This window comes from Lepus europaeus, chromosome 19 (genome assembly GCF_033115175.1).
Source record: "Lepus europaeus isolate LE1 chromosome 19, mLepTim1.pri, whole genome shotgun sequence".
NCBI classification, from domain to species: domain Eukaryota; kingdom Metazoa; phylum Chordata; class Mammalia; order Lagomorpha; family Leporidae; genus Lepus; species Lepus europaeus.
The window spans coordinates 7,127,293-7,142,101 of NC_084845.1; the positions used below are offsets into that span (position 1 = coordinate 7,127,293).

The following is a 14,809-nucleotide window of genomic DNA, read 5'->3' on the forward strand; positions in this document are numbered from 1 at the left end:
GCCACCTGGGGTCTGCTGGTCCCAGTCTGTCCTTCCCCCTCCCCTTCCCTCCCTCCTGGCCGCCCGAGCTACCCGGAGCCAGTTGCCATGACGACGCTCCATCCTCCCTCCTCCCACTTGCCTCTGACAGGCTCTCCGATCCCCCAATCCCGGCTGCCCTCGGGGGCGGGGCCCTCATCCTCGCCCCCCCCAATCCTACCCTCTCCCCCCCACCCCAGCAACCCCGGCTCCCCAGCTCCTCTCCTCCGTCCGCCTCTCCATCCCTTCATCTGTCTGTCCCTTCGAAGAGGGGGAGGGGGGTACCTGAGCCAGTAAGCAGCCCCTCCCTCCCCCTGTCCTGCGTCTCCTGCCCCTTTCCTGGGCCGGGGGGAGGCCAGGGTCGCGCGGGTCCCCATGGCTGGGGGCTGAGGGCCCGCCCCCCCCTCCTCCCCAGCCGCCACCACCTCCACCTCCCGGCCATCCTCGACAAGATGCCTGCGCCCGGCGCCCTCCTCCTGCTCGCGGCCGTCTGCGCCTCCGGCTGCCTGGCGTCCCCGGCCCAGCCCGGTGAGTGTGTCGGGCCACGGCCTTGCCGCCCGCCGGGGTCCTCCGCGGCCCCCGCTCGGTCACCTGTGCGCGCCTCCCGCGGTCTGCACCGGCCCGGCCTGCTGGAGGGCGGCCGCGCAGGCCGGGGAGGGGTCCGTGGGGCCTCCCGCGTGTTCGCGTGTGCTGTCCGGGTGCGCAGCAGTCGGGAAAGACGGGGCCGCAGCCGGAATTGGGGGCACGGGAGGGAAGCCTGGTCTGAGCGGGACATGGCGCGGGAGGCTGTTGCGGGCTCGGGGCGCTGGAGGTGGGGGACCTGTGTGTGCGCCAGGCGACCCCGTGTAAGAGACAGGTGTCAGCCCCCTCCCGGGGTCCTCCAGCGTGGGCCAAGATCTCCCAGCCTGCAGCCGGGGCCCATCCTCTGCCGCGAACAGGGGGTAACAAGGCTGTCCGTGGGAGCGTATTTTAAATTCTGAGAGCTCCAGGCCTCACTTTCACTCCTCCTTCCCTCAGTTCTCGCTGGAATCCATCCCATCCCGGGGGTAAGGGAATGGGGTAGGATGGTCCCAGTTTGGGGCGAGAGGGGAGACCCCACCCCCAACCCAACCACCTGGGAAGGCCCCAAACTACGACTCCCACAATACCCCGGGCCACTCGGCTCCTCTGCCAAGGGGCTCCTGGTTGCAGAGCATCATGGGAGTTGTAGTCCTGAATGGGAGGGGCCTGGAGTGCAGGAGCCGGGGGCTTGAAGTCGCGACTCCAGCCCAGCCCTGTGTCCACAGATGGATTCGCCATGGGCCGGGCCCCTCTGGCTCCTCCCTACGCCGTGGTCCTCATTTCCTGCTCCGGCCTGCTGGCCTTCATCTTCCTCCTCCTCACCTGTCTGTGCTGCAAACGGGGGGATGTGGGTTTCAAGGTGAGGCGCCCTGGGGGCTTCCATGCGGGAGGAAGACGCTGGCAAGCCCAGATGGGTGGGGTGGGGTGGGGTGGGAGCAGTGAGCCTGAGACCCCCTCTGGCTTGGAGATCTGGAGGCTTGGACTCCAGGAACGGGGTGCAGACCCGGCCGGGTTGGGGGCAGGCCCCAGAGGCCGGTGGCGCTCCCCCATCCTGTGCCTCCTCGCCCCTCGCCCTCCGGGCCCAGGAGTTCGAGAACCCGGAAGGCGAGGACTGCTCCGGGGAGTACACTCCTCCGGCCGAGGAGACTTCCTCCTCTCAGTCGCTGCCTGATGTCTACATCCTCCCGCTGGCCGAGGTCTCCCTGCCCATGCCTGCGCCGCAGCCTTCACACTCAGGTACCGCCCTGCACCCAGCCCAGGACCCCTCGGCCCTAGGGGAGGCCCAGCCTCTGGGAAGTGGCCAATAGCGAGGGGGGCAGAGGTGATCTTTGAGGAGGCCATTGCTTGAGGCAAACCCAGATTTGGGGACCCGTGTGTGGTTGTGTGTGTGGGGCGACCGATGGGGAGAGGAGCCTAGAGCTCATCCTTACAGGCAGCCAATGGGAGGCGGGAGTCAGGTCACAGGATCCCGGGCCCCCACAGGGAGGGACTGATTGGGTGCTGAAGCTGTGTGGGCAGCCAATGAGGAGGCTGAGCTCGCCGGGGACGGTTGGAGGCAGCCAATGGAAAGCGACTGGTGTCCCCACTGAGTTGGGGGTGGGGTTGGAGGCTCAAGGGTCTCCCCCTGTCCCTCTCACCCCAGACATGACCACCCCCCTGGGCTTGAGCCGCCAGCACCTCAGCTACCTGCAAGAGATTGGCAGCGGCTGGTTTGGGAAGGTGAGTGGGGCAGGGGTGGGGGGTGGGGGTGCTCGCTCCTGCTGTGCTGCTGTCCTGTGTCCACACCCCTGCTCTCTCCTCATCCGGCCCTCACGGCCTCCCTTCCCCCACCACCGCCATCCCCCCACATCTGTCGGTCAGCGCCTCCCTCCTCACTCCATTGACCACTCCGCCTGGCCACCCGGCTCTCCACGGGTCCGTCCGTCTGTCCATCCTTCCATCCGTCCCCGCGTCCATCGGACTCTGGGCCTGTGAGTCTCTCATCCCATGTCTGGTGGGGTACAAGGGTTGGGGGAGATGGAGAGCCAGAAAGGAGGGGGTGGGGAGCTGGGAGCCATGGGGTGAGGAGGACAGGGCTAGGGGGAGGGCACTCGCTGACTGCTGGGTGCCCCTTGGCCAGGTGATCCTGGGAGAGATTTTCTCCGACTACACCCCAGCCCAGGTGGTGGTGAAAGAGCTCCGAGCCAGCGCGGGGCCACTGGAGCAACGCAAGTTCATCTCGGAAGCACAGCCATACAGGTAACAGCTGGACAGGAGTGAGCGGACAGGTGTGAGTGGGACAGGTGTGAGCTGGGCAGGTGTGAGCGGGACAGGTGTGAGCTGGGCAGGTGTGAGTGGACAGGTGTGAGCGGGACAGGTGTGAGCGGGACAGGTGTGAGCTGGGCAGGTGTGGCGGGACAGGCATCAGGGCTCCTCCATATGCATGGGCTCTGGGCCCCTGAACACCTGGGGTGTGTGCCTCCTAGAGGCAATGTCTGGAATGGAAAGCGTACGGTATAAGGTAAACCTGGGTTCAAATCCCCCAGGTCATTCTTCCTGGCTGTGGGGTGCCAGCCGCAGATGCCCCAGCCTGAGCTGGGGATGCACAGGGCGCGTCTCCCTTGGGAGCCTGAGCCCAGGACGCCTGAGAGGTCCCCTTCCTCAGGCCCCTGCTTGTGGGTGGGGGAGGGCAGAAGCCGGATCACACACCAGGGCCCTGAGCAGGACCCCACGCTCCCCAAGCTGTTCCCGTCCCCTTTCCACTGGACATCGTGAGGCTGGGGAAGGCAGGACCGGTCCCTGCCCTGCTTGCTCTCCCTGACCCCACGGGCTCCTGGGTGAGGCCTGCCAGGTGAATGCCTCGTGTGTGTGTGTGTGTGTGTGCACGCAGACTCCCCCCCCGCACACGTGGGACGTTGGCGCTCCCTCCCTCTGACACCTGCTGTGGCTGCTGCTTGCCCACAGGCCCTGTGCAGTCTCACCGTGTCCCCTCCCAGACTCCCCCACAGCAACCCCAGGGCCTTGTCTTGCTCCCCCCCCTCTCTGACCCCCCCTCAGGTCTCAGGCAGGCCCTGGGCCCCTGCATCTCCCACACTCTTTGAGGGCCACAGGCGTGACCTTCTTGTGAGGCAGCCATTGGCCATGTAGGCAGATGGAGAGTTGAGCCAATGGAAACTCATTTCCTCCCGTACACGGGCCACATTCGAAGGGCTCGGTAGCCACGGGTGGCTCCTGTGCTGTTGGGTTCACCATGGGCCGAGCTCTCCGTGGCCACAGGGTGGCGGACATGTGTCCCTGGCTGTGTGACCATTGGCAAGTCACTTCACCTCTGTGCCTCAGTTTCCTTCTGGGTCAGTTGGGGATCGCCCACTCTCCAGGAGGGTGTTGGGAGGCTGTGCAGTGGTAGACCGGTGTGGGACAGGGGGTGGCTGTGCAGTGGTAGACACAGGCGTGAGACGGGGTGGCTGGGCAGTGGCCTTGAGCTCCTTGTGCACCTGCCAGCCTCAGTGTCCTGCACAGGGGGAGGGGGCAGCTTTGTTGCATCTGTCCTGTGGGGGGGGGGGTGGCAGGCCACAGGATAAGCAGAGGGGACCTGGGCACTTCCTGTTCCCCTGCCCCTGGCCTGCGTCTCCCGCAGAGTGCTGAGTCCAGCCAACAGAAACAGCTAGGACCCACACCCCCTCAGTGGTCATCTTGCAAGAACTCACCACACCTTGGAGGAGACACATAAATAAATGAAGAAATATATTATAAAGTCTTTGTTTATTTGAGAGGCAGAGAGAGGGAGAGAGAGAGGGAGAGAGAGGGAGAGAGGGAGAGGAGGAAAGAGAGGGAGAGAGAGGGAGAGAGGGAGAGGAGGAGAGAGAGACTCCCACCCATTGACTCGCCCTCCAAGAGCCTACAGAGGTGAAGCTGGGAGCCCGGGATCCAATCCAGGCCTCCCCCGTGGGTGGCTGGGATCCAGTTACCTGAGCCATCCTGCTGCCTCCCAGGGGCTGCATTAGCAGGAGCCCGGGGCCAGGGCTGGGTATCGAACCCAGGCCCTCTGGGATAGGAAGCGGTATCTCAAAGCAGCATCTTAACCTCCAGGCCAAACATCTACCCTGAGAGAGAAATACTTAGGAGAAGACCAGACGAGAGTGCCAACAGGGTGAGGCAGTTTGTCACAGAGACAGGGGCCACGCTGGATCACGGGTGAGCCCGGGTGGCCCATGGGAACCGGCCACGCAGAGCCGTGTGGGAAGCACGTTCCAGGCAGAGGGATCAGCAGGTGCAAAGGCTGGGAGGCGGGAATGCACGGAGAGAGCCATCACTCCGTGATACCCTGGACCAGAAGTGGCAGATACTGCCTGCCGGCTCCTCTCTGATCTTTCTACAAGCACAGGAGGGAACTGCAATGACCATCCCCGTTGTACAGATGGGGAAACTGAGGCAGGGAGCGAGGTGAAGTGACTCACTGCCAGTGCACACCTGGGAAGGCTGGAGTGGGGGGAGAGCCCCGGACCTGACTCCCATGCGGGGGGGGGGGGGGGAGGAGGACTCTGGGGAGGGGAGGGCATGGAAAGGTGGCCCTGGGGAAAGTCACACTGGGCCAGCCCGCGGGCTAGGGCAGACCAGAGGGCTGTGGACGGGCAGACGGCAGGGCCAGGCAGAGTGAGGGGAGAGTGGAGGCTGGGAGGCGATGACGGGCAAGGGTGCGCCCGCCCGACCCTGACGGCAGGCCAGTCCTGGATGGTTCTCGGGGAAGGGCTGGGGTGGGGGTGGGGGAGAGCTGAGCCGAGGCAGGGGTGGGGTGGCAGAGGCCGCTCCCCTGACCCAGCCCCCCACCCCCAGGAGCCTGCAGCACCCCAACGTCCTGCAGTGCCTGGGCCTGTGTGTGGAGACGCTGCCCTTCCTGCTGATCATGGAGTTCTGCCAACTGGTGAGGGTCCTGGGGGCGTGGGGCTCGGCGGGGGGCTGGGCCCAGGCTGCTGGCCATGCAGACATTCCTGCTTGGCAAGCCGGGAGGTGGGGGGCTTCTGTGGCTACCACCCTCCCAGCAGCTGGGGAGACCAGCGGCGCCAGGTGCTGACCTGGTTCTTCCTCCCAGGGGGACCTGAAGCGGTACCTCCGGGCCCAGCGGCCCCCCGAGGGCCTGTCCCCCGAGCTGCCCCCGCGGGACCTGCGCACCCTGCAGAGGATGGGCCTGGAGATTGCCCGGGGGCTGGCGCACCTGCACTCGCACAACTACGTGCACAGGTGGGTGGGGCTCTGTGGGGAGGGGCCTGGGGGCGAGGAGTGGCTCTCTGGGAAGAGGGGGGAGCAGAGGAGGGCCAGGGAGGAAGAAGAAAAGAACCCCCGGAGAATGGTTTAGGGGAAGTAGAGAGGAGGAGGAGCCTGGAAAGGGGTGGGAGGAGCCAGGGGCCGAGGGGAGGAAGGGCCAGAATTGTAGAGAGGAGAGGGGGCGTCACCTGAGTTGGAAGAGGCCGTAGCGGCTGCAGGGGCCAGGGAAGCCAGGAGGACAGGGGTCTGGGCTGGGGGAGGCGTCGCCCCTGCGCTCACCTGCACCCCCTACCCTAGCGATCTGGCCCTGCGCAACTGCCTGCTGACCTCTGACCTCACTGTGCGCATCGGAGACTACGGGCTCGCCCACAGCAACTACAAGGTGGGGGCTGCCCTCCGGCGGGGCGGGGGGCCGCGGGGGTGGCCTGAGCCGCCTGACCCCGCCGGCCCGCCCCCAGGAGGACTATTACCTGACCCCGGAGCGCCTGTGGATCCCGCTGCGCTGGGCGGCGCCCGAGCTCCTCGGGGAGCTGCACGGCACCTTCATGGTGGTGGACCAGAGCCGCGAGAGCAACATCTGGTGAGCGCCCCGCGCTCTGCCTGCGGGCGGGGACACTGAGGCTCCCAACCCCCCGCGGGGCAGCCCCGGGCTCTGACCTCCCCGCACCACCCCTGTGCCGCCCGCAGGTCCCTGGGGGTGACCCTGTGGGAGCTGTTTGAGTTCGGGGCGCAGCCCTACCGCCACCTGTCGGACGAGGAGGTCCTGGCCTTCGTGGTCCGCCAGCAGCACGTCAAGCTGGCCCGGCCGAGGCTCAAGCTGCCCTACGCCGACTACTGGTGAGAGCCGGGCACTGCGGGGACCCCAGACCGGCCGGCTCCCCCACCACCTCTGCCTGCACCTGCGACTTGGAGGGAGGAAAACTGAGGCAGGGAGGGGCGTGGCTGGGACTTGAAGCGGTTTTCCCCCAACAGACCCCTGCTGCTTCCACCTCTAATCCCACAGCTCAGAGCGCAGACAGGGCTCCTCACGCCTGCCAGCCTCCCCCCACCCCACGCCCACCCCCCAGCCTTCTACCCTGCACACTCTCACCCCCCTCCCCCAGGTATGACATCCTGCAGTCCTGCTGGCGGCCGCCCGCCCAGCGCCCCTCGGCCTCTGACCTCCAGCTGCAGCTCACCTACCTGCTCTCGGAGCGGCCCCCCCGGCCGCCCCCGCCGCCGCCCCCGCCCCGAGACGGCCCCTTCCCCTGGCCCTGGCCCCCGTCGCACAGCGCGCCGCGCCCCGGGACCCTCTCGTCCCCATTCCCGCTTCTGGATGGCTTCCCAGGGGCTGACCCCGACGACGTGCTCACGGTCACGGAGAGCAGCCGCGGCCTGAACCTCGAGTGCCTATGGGAGAAGGCCCGGCGGGGGGCAGGCCGGGGTGGGGCGGCGCCCCCCTGGCAGCCCGCGTCCGCGCCACCGGCCCCCCACGCCAACCCTTCCAACCCCTTCTACGAGGCGCTGTCCACGCCCAGCGTGCTGCCCGTCATCAGTGCCCGCAGCCCCTCCGTGAGCAGCGAGTACTACATCCGCCTGGAGGAGCACGGCTCCCCCCCGGAGCCCCTCTTCCCCAACGACTGGGACCCTCTGGACCCAGGCGTGCCTGCCCCCCAGGCCCCGCAGGCCCCCTCCGAGGTCCCCCAGCTGGTGTCCGAGACCTGGGCCTCCCCCCTCTTCCCAGCGCCTCGGCCCTTCCCGGCCCAGTCCTCCGCATCAGGCAGCTTCCTGCTGAGCGGCTGGGACCCCGAGGGCCGGGGCGCAGGGGAGACGCTGGCGGGAGACCCTGCCGAGGTGCTGGGGGAGCGGGGCACCGCCCCTTGGGCCGAGGAGGAGGAGGAGGAGGAGGAAGAGGGCAGCTCCCCGGGGGAGGACAGCAGCAGCCTTGGGGGTGGCCCCAGCCGCCGGGGCCCCCTGCCCTGCCCCCTGTGCAGCCGCGAGGGGGCCTGCTCCTGCCTGCCGCTGGAGAGGGCAGACGCTGTGGCCGGCTGGGGGGGGCACCCTGCCCTTGGCTGTCCCCACCCCCCCGAGGACGACTCGTCCCTGCGGGCAGAACGGGGTTCCCTGGCCGACCTCCCCCTGGTCCCCCCCGCCTCGGCCCCCCCCGAGTTTCTGGACCCCCTCATGGGGGCGGCGGCGCCCCAGTACCCCGGGCGGGGGCCACCTCCCGCTCCCCCCCCCCCGCCGCCACCTCCTCCCCGGGCATCCGCGGACCCGGCCGCGTCCCCCGACCCCCCGTCGGCCGTGGCCAGTCCCGGCTCAGGCCTGTCCTCTCCGGGCCCCAAGCCGGGGGACAGCGGCTACGAGACCGAGACCCCTTTTTCCCCCGAGGGAGCCTTCCCAGGTGGGGGGGCGGCCGAGGAGGAAGGGGTCCCTCGGCCACGGGCTCCCCCCGAGCCACCCGACCCAGGAGCGCCCCGGCCACCCCCAGACCCGGGTCCCCACCCGCTCCCAGGGACCCGGGAGAAGCCGACCTTCGTAGTGCAAGTGAGCACAGAGCAGCTGCTGGTGTCCCTGCGGGAGGACGTGACAAGGAACCTCCTAGGGGACAAGGGGCCGACACCCCGGGAGGCAGGGCCCAGGAAGGCGGGGAGAGGCCCCGGGAACAGAGAGAAAGCCCCGGGCCCGAACAGGGACCTGCCAGCCCCGGGCAGCGGGAAGAGAGCCCCAAGCCCGAGGCTCCCCGTGAACGGAGCGACAGTGCTGGAGAGCGGGGGACAGAGAGCCCCCGGCGGCGAGGGGAAGGAGGCGGTGGAGAATGGGGGCTTGGGGTCCCCGGAGAAAGCAGAGAAAGCGCTGGAGAATGGGGAGCTGACGCCCCCAAGGAGGGAGGAGAAGGCGGAGAGTGGGGGCCCGGGGGCGCCGGAGAGAGCAGAGCAAGCGCTGGAGAATGGGGAGCTGACGCCCCCAAGGAGGGAGGAGAAGGCGTCCGAGAATGGGGACCCGAGACTGCCCAGGAGCGTGGAGAAGCCACCAGAGACTGGGCCGCGGGGAGCCCCAGGACCCTGGGAGAAGACGCCGGAGAATGGGGGGCCAGCCCCGGAGCACTCGCCGGAGAGAGTCCCCACAGCCAGCATGGCGGCTTCACCCCAGAACGGCACGGAGACGGGCCCTGGCCCCCTTGGCCCAGCCCCCAGGAGCGGGACGCTGGAAGCCGGGACCGAGAGGAGAGCCCACGAGACTGGGGGGGCGCCGAGAGCCCCCGGGGCTGGGAGGCTGGACCTCGGGAGTGGGGGCCGAGCCCCAGTGGGCACGGGGACGGCCCCCGGCGGCGGCCCCGGAAGCGGCGTGGACGCAAAGGTCGGATGGGTAGACAGCACGAGGCCGCAGCCGCCGCCGCCGCCGCCACCCCCGGAACCACAGCCGAGGAGGCCGGAACCAGCGCCCCCGAGAGCCAGGCCGGAGGTGGCGTCCGAGGGAGAGCCCGGGGTCCCAGACAGCAAAGCCGGCGGCGACACGGCACCCAGCGGAGACGGGGACCCCCCCAAGCCCGAGAGGAAGGGCCCCGAGATGCCACGGCTCTTCTTGGACTTGGGACCCCCACAGGGGAACAGCGAGCAGATCAAAGGTGAGGGGGGCCGTGGTGGGGCGGTGGGGGGAGCAGAGCAGGCCGGGCAGGGCAGACCCCAAAGCCACAACCACCCTGGCTCAGCCCCGCCCTAGCTCTGCCGCCTGGGGCCCCTGTCCCTGTTGCGTGCCTCAGTTTCTCCATCTGCCAGAACAGGTGGCCATGGTTAAAGGAGTGAGGTGGGCCAGAGCGTGCAAAGCCCACAGCCTAGCGGCATGCTTCAGCCCCTGCCACCCCCCCAGCCCAGGGGCCGCCGCTCGGCTGCCCACAGGGGCCAGGCATCGTAGGGACGAGGACGGGGCCGGCTCAGCTCCAGAGAAACCGCCCGGTCCCTAGGGGCAGCTCCTTCTCGGGAAGCCCACCTCCGCTCTCCCCCCTCTTTTAAGTCAGAGCACTGTTTTTTTCTTTCCCCCCATGGCTGCAACCAACTCAGAGGCAGCGCGTCCCGGGCTGTGTGGGCCTCTGGGGGAAACTGTAGGGGGCTGAGGTGTCCGCCCACTGTGCCAGCCTCAGGGTGGCATGGGGAGTGTGCCAGGCCCCGAGCTGCCCGACGCTGGGCCTCGGGGCACCTCAGCCCCCTGCCCACCCGCGTCAGCCCTGGTGAGCTGGAGGCACAGCAGTGCCTTCCCTGGAGAGGCAGTGAGCTAAGGACACGGGAACGTTTCCCCCCTGGGGGGCCATGTCAGAGAAGACAGAGGCCCCCCGCCGTCTAGAGGTGGACATGATGGGGTGTGGCCCCCAGAATCCTGGGAGGCGGAGACGGCTCCCATCTGTCCTGGGACTCCTGGGCTCTCCTCTCCGGGTGAGCCTGTGGCGAGGGGGGCGAAGGCCAGGGAGGGGCTGGGCACAGGCCTCTGTCTCCTCAGCACCTCCGCCACGCCGCGGTGGGCAGCGTGGGGCCAGCTGTGTCGGCAAAGAGCTGGAGCAGCTGCAGACCTGGCTGGGCGGAGGCTGGCGCTGGCCTGCTTTTTCCTACTCAGGGAACTCCTACGCATCCTCCGAAACCTTACCCACAGTTCCCTTCCCTGGGAGGCCCTCCTGATTTCTAACGGCCGTCACCCCGACTTTTCTCTGGGGTCCCCCAAGCCCCTGTTGCTCCTCCTATGCAGCACCCCCGGGGACCCCATCGCCCTGAGGTGGTCATCAGGAAAGGTGGACGGGGGGAGGAAGCCACACAGACGCCCAGGGGAGGGTGCTGAATTGGGCACCAGCAGGACATGTCCGGTCAGGAGTGAGGGGACGGTGACCCGGTTGGCATCCGCGCTTCCGCCTGCCGGACCCGGGACCTCACCTCGTCCCCACCCCGCCCCACAGGGCTGGGCCCGCAGCTCACTTATGCGCTGATGCAGGGCTGAGTAGCCCTGCTCACCGGCAGGGAGGACACGGGTGCTTCTGCTTGGCCAGGGACGCTCGGCGAGTGAGCAGGACAGGCTTGGGATTCGGAGCCGGGTTTCCTCCTCTGGGGACGAGACCCTGCTAGGGCAGGGGAGGGGCCTGGAGCGGTCGGACAGCCCAGCGTTGGCGTCTGAGAGCCAGGGTCACACTGTGGGCACCATTCGCCCATTAACCTCACAGGCACCCACTGAGCCCTCCCAGGAGCTCGGCCCCATCTCTGTGTCCCTGCCGCAGTGAGAGGGTCTGGGGGCTCCTTCAGCCCCCAGCTGGCGGAGGAGCAGGGCTTGGCTTAGGAAAGCGGGGTCCTGGCAGGTGCACGGGTTCAGAGGTGGGAGGGAAGGGGGGATGGCGCCTGTGGCCGGATGGAGGTCCAGCCAGGAAGCACTGGGCACAGAGGCTGCAGGGGTGCCCAGGGGCTGGGGGCTTACCTGAGCGCAGCCAGGCCTGGGGGCCGGCCTCAGCCTCACTCTGTCTCTCCCCTCGCAGCCAAGCTCTCGCGGCTCTCGCTGGCACTGCCGCCGCTCACGCTCACGCCGTACCCGGGGCCGGGCCCGCGGCGGCCCCCGTGGGAGGGCGCGGACGCCGGGGCGGCTGGCGGGGAGGCCGGCGGGGCGGGATCGTCGGGGCCAGCGGAGGAGGACGGGGAGGACGAGGACGAGGACGAGGAGGACGCGGCGGCGGCGGGGCCGCGGGGCCCCGGGAGGGCGCGGGCAGCCCCGGTGCCCGTCGTGGTGAGCAGCGCCGACGCGGACGCGGCCCGCCCGCTGCGGGGGCTGCTCAAGTCTCCGCGCGCGGCCGACGAGCCCGAGGACAGCGAGCTGGAGAGGAAGCGCAAGATGGTCTCCTTCCACGGGGACGTGACCGTCTACCTCTTCGACCAGGTGGGGAACCCGGAAGAGGGCGGGGCCTGCGGAGACACGCCCAGGGGGCGGGGCAGGGATGATCCACGCCCAGAAGGGGCGGGGCCGGGAGGGACAGGTGTGGATCCACGCCCAGAAGGGGCGAGGTCGGAGATGGATTCACGCCCAGAGGGGCGGGGCCTGCGGGATGGGCGGAGCCTAGTGCGGGTGTGGGACGGGGTGAAGGTCTGTAGGCTGAAGGTGGATCTGGAAGGGGGTGCACTGACTCGGTGATAAGAGGCCGGGGAGAAAGCCTGGACAGGATCAGGGCGTGGTCTGCAGGGTTAGCTCGGGGAGGGCCCTCTCGCTTCCCCTCACCTGCCCTCGCAGGAGACGCCCACCAACGAGCTGAGCGTCCAGGGCCCCTCCGAGGGGGACACGGACCCGTCAACTCCCCCAGCGCCCCCGACGCCTCCCCACCCCGCCACCCCCGGAGATGGGTTTCCCAGCAACGACAGCGGCTTTGGTGAGGGGAGCGTGGGTGGGGGCGGGCCCTGATCAGGGGTGGGGGGGGTCCGCCTGGAGGGGCGGGGCCTGCTGGGGGCGGGTCCGTCGGGGCGGGGCCGAAGCCGCGCCGGGTCTGACCGTCCTCTCCTGTGCCCACTAGGAGGCAGTTTCGAGTGGGCGGAGGATTTCCCCCTCCTCCCCCCGCCAGGCCCCCCCCTGTGCTTCTCCCGCTTCTCCGTCTCGCCTGCGCTGGAGACCCCGGGACCCCCCGCCCGGGCCCCCGACGCCCGGCCCGCAGGTACCCAGCTACCTCCTCTGCGCATCTCTCCTCCCTGTCTGCCCGCCTTGTCCTCATCTCTGAATTTTCAGTCGCCATCGACCCCCCCCCCCACGCCCGGCTCAGACCAGACAGTAGCCATCAGTCTGGGCAGCCACGCCCCTCGCCAAGCCTCAGCTTCCCCTTCTGTGAGGGTCCCCCCCATACACACTCCTATCCGTGGGCTCAGGCGGCCGCGCGCTACTTGAGCCCACTTCCGCTCATGCACCTGCCGCAGGCACCCGGGGCCCGGGAAGCTGGCGCGCTCGAGGCTGGATGCTGGGAGCCAGGCCGTCCCTCGGCCGTGCCCCCAGTGGGGCTGCAGCCCCGCGGCAGGGTGGCCGGCTGGCACGCGGACTCTGCAGTGTGCCTGCTGCACTGGAGCCCGTGGCGGTGGATTCTGGTCTTGGCTTCGTTTTACACAAGGGAGCCCCGAGGCCAGAGGGGAGCGAGGAGCCGGAGCCGGGTCCCTGCCCTCGGCGAGAGTCAGCCCTCCTCAGGGTCCCTGCCTGCTGCACCCTGGGGAGGGTCCCGGCTCTCTGGGCTCCTGCCTGTGCCTGCGGCTCGGGCGGGGCTCTCTGCTGCCCCCTGCTGCCCGTGCACGGTGTGCGCGGCGCCGGGCAGGTGCAGGTGTTTGTTCCCGGAGAGCAGAGCTGAGCAGGTAGAAGGCACAGCTGGGGCCTGTCGGGAAGGGGTCCGGATGCGTGCTCCGCGGTGTCCCCGCTGTGTGACCTGGGGCAGGCCGCTTGGCCCCTCTGCGCTTCTGTGTTGTCCTCTGCACAACGGGAATCAGAGCAGGATGCAGCTCCCAAGGTGGTTGAAGGGACTAAGTGTGCAGCACGGAGCCTGACCGTGCAGCGGGGGTCTCTGTGTGTCAGACGCCCACCGTGAGCAGACGCTGGTGGGTCACCAGGGCCGTGCAGTGGCGACCAAGACCCGCGCACCCTGCCCCCCCCCCAATGCTGACCACAGAGTGCCCCACACAGGAGCGCCCCTGCACCCAGGCCACCAGGAGAGCTGATGCCAGCAGGAGGCCCTGCCTCCCTGTCCTGGTGTCATTTAGCCACCAAGGGCCACCCTGTCCTTAGCCTGGGGGTGGAGGGTGAGGGCCAAGGGGCAAGGGAGAGTGAGCCGGGGCTCAGGGGCTCAGGGCTGGGGAGAGGCAGGGGCGGGGGGACACCAGCCACGTCGTGAGTCAGGACAGGGGCCGGCCGGGCTGGCGAGGGCGGATGACCTCACCTTTAGTCACCAGGAACCGGGACCGGGGCCCAGTCGTGCGGAACCCCAGGTCCTTGGCTCAGCAGACAAATATTCCTCCGGCCGCGGTCTAGCGCATGGTCACTGGGTGATGCGAGTGGCGTGGTCTTGGTGCAGGCCCCCAGAAGTGGGGAGTGGTGAGGACCCTTCCCCCACAGGCAGTGCTTCTCTGAGTCTGTGAGATGGGTGGGGCAGAGGAAACCTTGTAGGCCCGTGCTGGGCGGGGGCCCCCAGGGCCTAGGGAGCTTCGTAACACAGGATATACCGCCGCCATGGCATTCGGATGAGCAAGCGCCGGGGGAAGGGGGACAGTCAGAAGGAAATGAGATAGACTGGCTCTCAGAGCGGCTGGGGAGGGGCTCTGAGGAGGGCCCCCCCACAGCGGGTCACTGAGGTGTGTGGGAGGAGCGGATGCGAAGGCCCTGGGGCAGGGCTCTGCTTGGAGCTGCAGGGACAGGGAGGCCAGAACAGACCGCCCATGGCCAGGGCCCAAGTTGGGGGCTTTGCTTTCCTTCTGTGTCGGCAGCCACGCGCCTGCTCCCTCTACCCCCTCCCTGAAATCCCACTTCTCTCCCCGCTTGCCATCCTCAGGCCCCGTGGAGAACTGACTCCCCGAAGACCCGACCCCCCTGCAGCCCCAGAAGAGGGGTTCAGGGTAGAATCCTCTGTGGACGACGGAGCCACTGCCACCGCAGACACCGCCTCCGGGGAGGCCCCTGAGGCTGGGCCCTCCCCCTCCCCCACCATGTGCCAAACGGGAGGCCCTGGCCCCCCACCCCCCAGCCCCCCGGATGGCTCCTCTGACGCCCCCGACCCCCTCGGTGCCAAATGAGGCAAGACGCCCCGCCCCCCCGGAGAGCCGCCTCTCGGAACTGAACTGAACTCTTTGGGGCCTGGAGCCCCAGGCACAGCGGAGGCCCCTCCTCTCCCGCCCCTGGCCCCACACGGGGACCTCAGGCTTCGGGGATCTGGACCCCGCCACCCATCTCGCGCCTCTCGTCCCCTCCCCAGCCCGGCCCCTGGAGGGGCCTCCGGTCCAAACCTTCGCGTGGCATTTTCACATTATTT

General features: G+C 69.0%; 1 protein-coding gene across 1 annotated transcript; it reads left to right on the forward strand.

Moving 5' to 3' along the window:
- The first annotated feature begins 470 nt into the window (after nt 1-470).
- On the forward strand, nt 471-14,496 carry LMTK3 (lemur tyrosine kinase 3). The gene is made up of 15 exons (XM_062176457.1): nt 471-546; nt 1,305-1,438; nt 1,665-1,815; nt 2,222-2,298; nt 2,699-2,817; nt 5,392-5,479; nt 5,648-5,796; nt 6,118-6,202; nt 6,279-6,400; nt 6,508-6,657; nt 6,924-9,427; nt 11,309-11,703; nt 12,052-12,187; nt 12,329-12,466; nt 14,333-14,496. The coding sequence occupies exons 1-15, from the start codon at nt 471-473 to the stop codon at nt 14,347-14,349; spliced, it is 4,341 nt and encodes a 1,446-aa protein (XP_062032441.1). The 3' UTR covers nt 14,350-14,496.
- The last annotated feature ends 313 nt before the right edge of the window (nt 14,497-14,809 follow it).